The sequence below is a fragment of the Procambarus clarkii genome, chromosome 80, assembly GCF_040958095.1.
Source record: "Procambarus clarkii isolate CNS0578487 chromosome 80, FALCON_Pclarkii_2.0, whole genome shotgun sequence".
In the NCBI taxonomy this organism is placed as follows: Eukaryota; Metazoa; Arthropoda; class Malacostraca; order Decapoda; family Cambaridae; genus Procambarus; species Procambarus clarkii.
In genome coordinates, this window is record NC_091229.1 from 13,209,149 (window position 1) to 13,215,439 (window position 6,291).

General features: G+C 44.0%; 1 protein-coding gene across 2 annotated transcripts; it reads left to right on the plus strand.

Annotated features, from left to right (window-relative positions):
* Nucleotides 1–987: 987 nt before the first annotated feature.
* LOC123749837 (hepatic lectin-like) lies at nucleotides 988–5,374 on the plus strand. Of its 2 annotated transcripts, none has more exons than XM_045731962.2 (5): nucleotides 988–1,156; nucleotides 1,859–1,903; nucleotides 2,372–2,431; nucleotides 4,387–4,566; nucleotides 4,667–5,374. In XM_045731962.2, the coding sequence occupies exons 1-5, from the start codon at nucleotides 1,006–1,008 to the stop codon at nucleotides 4,918–4,920; spliced, it is 690 nt and encodes a 229-aa protein (XP_045587918.1). In that variant the 5' UTR covers nucleotides 988–1,005; the 3' UTR covers nucleotides 4,921–5,374. The 2 variants fall into 2 exon arrangements, with proteins under 2 accessions (XP_045587918.1, XP_045587919.1); XM_045731963.2 differs by having other exon boundaries at nucleotides 2,372–2,425.
* The last annotated feature ends 917 nt before the right edge of the window (nucleotides 5,375–6,291 follow it).

Genomic DNA, 6,291 nt, shown 5'->3' on the forward strand with positions numbered 1-6,291 from the left:
TACATATGTGGTGTACAAGATTCTGAATGATTCCTTACACAGGTTCCTGAACGCTGTTCTGATGTTAGCCAGCCTCGCATATGCCGCAGACGTTATTCTTTTTATGTGGGCTTCAGGAGACAGGTTTGGTGTGATATCAACTCCTAGATCTTTCTCTCTGTCTGTTTCATTAAGTACTTCATCTCCTATTCTGTATCCTGTGTCTGGCCTCCTGTTTCCACTGCCTAGTTTCATTACTATGCATTTACTCGGGTTGAACTTCAACAGCCATTTGTTGGACCATTCACTCAGTCTGTCTAGGTCATCTTGTAGCCTCCTACTATCGTCCTCAGTTTCAATCCTCATAATTTTTGAGGAGTGAGTGTGTGTGTGTGTGTGTGTGTGGTGTGTGTGTGTGTGTGTTTACTAGTTGTGTTTTTACGGGGGTTGAGCTTTGCTCTTTCGGCCCGCCTCTCAACTGTCAATCAACTGTTTACTAACTACTTTTTTTTTTTTTTTTTTTTTTCTACACCACACACACACACCCCAGGAAGCAGCCCGTGACAGCTGACTAACTCCCAGGTACCTATTTACTGCTAGGTAACAGGGGCACTTAGGGTGAAAGAAACTTTGCCCATTTGTTTCTGCCTCGTGCGGGAATCGAACCCGCGCCACAGAATTACGAGTCCTGCGCGCTATCCACCAGGCTACGAGGCCCCCCTCGTGTGTTGTGTGTGTGTATGTGTGTGTGTGTGTGTGGTGTGTGTGTGTTTGTGTGTGTGTGTGTGGTGTGCGTGTGTGTGCGTGTGTGCGTGCGTGCGTGTGTGCGTGTGTGTGTGTGAGTGCGTGCGTGCCTGCGTGTGTGTATGTGTGTGTGTGTGTGAGTGCGTGCGTGCCTGCGTGTGTGTGTGTGTGTGTGAGTGCGTGCGTGCCTGCCTGCCTGCGTGTGTCCACGGCGGGCGAGTGTATAAATAAAGCAACAACGGGTGCCTGCCTCACTTCCCCAAAGATCACCGAGAGGTCGCCATGGCAACATTTTCAGCCATCCTGCTGTCGGTGCTGGCGCTGGTGACGACTGCCCAAGAGATTCAGACACTTCAAGATCTATCCAACACGCTGCTCCTCAACCAGCTGGCAATGTCCAACATGCTGGCTGAACGCGACTCCGGAACCAGAGGTAAGGAGACACCTGGAGTAGCTTCACAGTCACGCAGGAGCTGTTGAAGTTTGCTGTTGTAGAAATTGTAATCCAGTTGGATGATAGTGCTGGTGTTGAAGTGTGGTGTGGCGGTAAGTGTAGTTGAGTTGGATGATAGTGCTGGTGTTGGAGTGTGGTGTGGCGGTAAGTGTAGTTGAGTTGGATGATAGTGCTGGTGTTGGAGTGTGGTGTGGCGGTAAGTGTAGCTGAGATGGATGACAGAGCTGGTGTTGAAGTGTGGTGTGAAGGTAAGTGTAGCTGAGTTGGATGATAGTGCTGGTGTTGGAGTGTGGTGTGGCGGTAAGTGTAGTTGAGTTGGATGATAGTGCTGGTGGTGAAGTGAAGTTCACTGATTATATATCTTTAAATGAAATTATTCTTTTCTAGTCAGTACCTTGGTCAGTTACTTGCTTATTTAATTACAATTTCCTTCTCAATTGTCGTAATAATTTGTCAACATTATAACCTAAGCTGATCACAAAGTTATCTTTAAGATAAAAGACACCGAACATTTAGGATATAACATACATTGAAGGTTCAGGAGATCACAGGTATTGCAGGTTTAGGAGACAACAGAAGGATATAAGACAGAAGCGACCAAGACTACATAAACTACTGTTAATACCTCTGTTCATTACCGACCATGTTATTGTAATGTTGTTTTCGTCGTTTATATTTCAGTAATAAGAGAGTGGCTGAATGACCTGCAATCAAACATTACCTCCGGTGAGTGGCTCTTGCGTTTGTACACTTGTTCTTAATTTGTTTACGTCAACTACTCACAAGATGGTATGGTGCAACCTGGCTCCTCTCTAGTACACTTTGCTAGTGTGGTGTGGTAGAAGCACTCTGAGGAGCCAGAGATTACTAAAGGACTGCTTAACTGTGAATTGGCATTACATTTGATATGTATATATTATACTGAGTACGTTCTTTCTCAGTTAAGAGTTCCTCCTCTTAACAGATATTCCTCTTCTGAGAGTCAAGCGCCTCGACCCGTTTGACGATCACTGCTCTAGAGTATTATTGAAACTTTTACATACTGATTTTTTAACAATTTCTAGATGAATAGTTTATTGTTTAATAAAGTGAATTTAAACGACTCTTCTTGACTGATAAATGTCAATTTTATAAATATTTCGCTTTCAAGATCTTAATCAGAAATTAATCACATAATATGTTTTCCCTTTCCAGAAATAGCGGCTTTGCAGAACGTTGTTAAAGCTAATGGTGTTCCCCAAGATGCTGGTAAGGGTAATACTGTTCCCCCATAATGATAGTGAGGGTTATGGTGTTCCCTAATATGATGGTGAGAATTATGGTGTTCCCCAAGATGATGGTGAGGGTTATCGTGTTTTATAATATAATGGTGAGGGTAATGGTGTTCCCCCAAGATTCTGGTAAGGGTAATAGTGTTCCCCATTAGAGACAAAGAAGTTATAAAACAGCATCACTATCAACAGCATTATCCAAAAACGTCACGACGAAGTTCAAAACTGCTCATCATTGCAACCACCATTGACCATAGGAAGTTGCACACACTTAAAGCCATCTATATTACGGGGCGTTCACTATTGATGAACACGTAAATTCATTTGACATCAAATATTCACTTGTCTGATGGGCCTCTTTAGCATTAAGAGAAGGCAAATGTCGTATTCGAAAACTGTTCCCCTGGTTCACCTGACCTTGTAGATCCCTTGGTCACTTGACCTTGTAGTTCCGATTGATTGATTGATTGATAAAGATTAAGCCACCCAAGAGGTGGCACGGGCATGAATAGCCCGTAAGTGGTACAATTTTTTTTTTCAGTACTCTGAGGTTGCATTTAACCATCAAGATGTTATCGCGGGGGAGGATACTGCTTCACAGTCTTTATGAGGGTGTCCAGCTGAAGTGTTGTTTTAGATTCAGCTACTCGGAATATAGGTTTCCAAGTAGCACGGGCTATGGTGAGCCCGTAGTGGACTTACCTGGCACAGGAGCGGTGCAAGTAGCACGGGCTATGGTGAGCCCATAGTGGACTTACCTGGCACAGGAGCGGGGCAAGTAGCACGGGGCTATGGTGAGCCCATAGTGGACTTACCTGGCACAGGAGCGGGGCAAGTAGCACGGGGCTATGGTGAGCCCATAGTGGACTTACCTGGCACAGGAGCGGGGCAAGTAGCACGGGGCTATGGTGAGCCCATAGTGGACTTACCTGGCACGGGAGCGGGGCAAGTAGCGCGGGCTATGGTGAGCCCATAGTGGACTTACCTGGCACAGGAGCGGGGCAAGTAGCACGGGGCTATGGTGAGCCCATAGTGGACTTACCTGGCACAGGAGCGGGGCAAGTAGCACGGGGCTATGGTGAGCCCATAGTGGACTTACCTGGCACAGGAGCGGGGCAAGTAGCACGGGCTATGGTGAGCCCGTAGCGGACTTACCTGGCACAGGAGCGGGGCAAGTAGCACGGGCTATGGTGAGCCCGTAGTGGACTTACCTGGCACAGGAGCGGGGCAAGTAGCACGGGCTATGGTGAGCCCGCAGTGGAGTTACCTGGCACGGGAGCGGGGCAAGTAGCGCGGGCTATGGTGAGCCCATAGTGGACTTACCTGGCACAGGAGCGGGGCAAGTAGCACGGGGCTATGGTGAGCCCATAGTGGACTTACCTGGCACAGGAGCGGGGCAAGTAGCACGGGGCTATGGTGAGCCCATAGTGGACTTACCTGGCACGGGAGCGGGGCAAGTAGCGCGGGCTATGGTGAGCCCATAGTGGACTTACCTGGCACAGGAGCGGGGCAAGTAGCACGGGCTATGGTGAGCCCATAGTGGACTTACCTGGCACAGGAGCGGGGCAAGTAGCACGGGCTATGGTGAGCCCGTAGCGGACTTACCTGGCACAGGGAGCGGAAGGCTGGGAAGTTGTTGTTGTTGTTAAAGATTTAGCTACTCAGGACGAAGTGTCCATGTAGCACAGGCTATGGTGAGCCCGTCCCAGCTGAGTTAATATTCGAACAATTTGTAGTTCCCTTGTTCACCTGACCTTGTAGTTCATAGGTCTCATTAGCTAAGAGCTTACCTCACCCGAGCACAAGCTTGACATGACCTTCATGACAAACTACATTCTACTAAAAATCTTAAGTAATGTTTCATTGAATATGAAAGCCTCGACATAATAGTTGCCTAATATATTCATCTGCATGAGTCGTGTGCTCTGTCGCCCATAGGGGTCGTGGAGTGCATGGCACCGTTTGTGGACGTGTATGGTCACTGTATCTTGGTGGAGACGGCACTGACGGGAACTTGGGAAACAATGAGACGTCACTGTCAGCAGAAGGGCGGCGAGATTGTCAAGGTTGACTGTGGCACCTTCATGTATTACCTCGTCAGGTACCTTCACACTAACGGTGAGTTCTTCAGCTCAAGACCTATGTCGTTCCTGAAAACTGTATTATAGCATAATAATTTCTTTCTTTCAAATTCACCTGTACTTCAATATGTCTCCAGGTCTGGCTAAGTTGTCTTACTGGGTCGGTGGGAGAGATGAAGGCCACGAGGGATCTTTCTTCTGGACTGATGGTACCCAGGTCAAGATGGGAACCCCCTTTTGGGGTGACGGCATTAATGACAATATTCAGGAGCCCGACGGAGGAATCGATCAAAACTGCATGATGATGTACAAGGAAGATCATTATTTTTTCTTCGTTTTTTTTTGCAATGGCAGCCGTGCAGTTATTTGTGAGAAACTGAAATTGTCCTAGGAACAATACCTGCCTTCTGTCTTTGAAGTATCAGGTGCTTTATGTTCTTGGAGTATCACCTGCCTCCAGACCTTGGAGGAGCACTTGCCTCCTGACTTTGGAAAAACTAAATACTATTTCTAATGAACTCCTTGTAACTTACTTTACCCTTTAAATGTCAACCTATGTCTTGCTATTTTCAAACTATACTCTTTGTTGGCCAAGTTGTATAATTGCTGATTTCTGCCATGTTCCCCACTCCTCCCTTTTTTCCTTATTTCAACACAATTTATACTTTAATCTCAGTTAGTATTAATCTTTAGTCTAAGGGGTTTTTCTCCCCACACTTTGCCGGAAACGTTGTATTAGTTACTTTAGGTATTATATGTACTAACTCTATCTATAAATCAAACATTATGTTTGTAACTCATCTTCTATGTATGTATTTTTTCCTGAATAAACATTTTGATTTTGATATGATTTTAGTGTACCCCAGAGACATTCCTAATGTACCATTGTATTCTGTTGACGTTCCTACAATCCATTCTCATTTTTATTTTCAATGATTTTCAAAGCATACACTATTGTATATAATATTAATTTGGGAAGCACCAATATTATGTGTAATAACTATTTATTTATTTATGTATATATATACAAGAAGGTTCATTGGGATATTGAGGATACATAGCATAGTGATTACATTCTTGTAAAGCCACTAGTACGTGCAGTGTTTCGGGCAGATCCTTAATCTAACAGAAAATTTTAAGTAGGTAAATACTAACAAAATTTATAAAATGATAACAAGTACATTGCAAGAAAAAAATGAGATGAGAGAGATTTAAATGTGTATTTATTTATTTATTTATTTATTTATTTATTTATTTATTTATTTATTTATTTATATATAGAAGACGGTACATTGGGATTGTGAGGATACATAGCATAATAATTAAATTCTTGTAAAGCCACTAGTACGCATAGCGTATCGGGCATGTATATTAAAGCATATAGGTAGCTCAGATAGATTGCACTGACAGCTTGAATGGTAATTTAACAAAGATTAATAGGCACAATACAGCGTATTGCTAGCACATATAAGAAGACAGCAATGATCACAATGGTATAGTTGATAGGATTAAGTACATAAAGATTGGGTAACACTAGATACAGAGCAAATTTAAAGCACAGAGTAGGAAACAATGTAGATGAAATTAAGTACTTAATTATAATGATTAAGTTGTAACAATAAACTTAATAAGTAATAATAAACTAATAGTGCTTATTATAATTATAAATCCCACACCCATCCTGTGGGCAGTAGAAGACCCAATATGCTAATCCTGTTGGTGGTAGTGGACCCTATGCCCATCCTGTGAGCGGTAATAGACC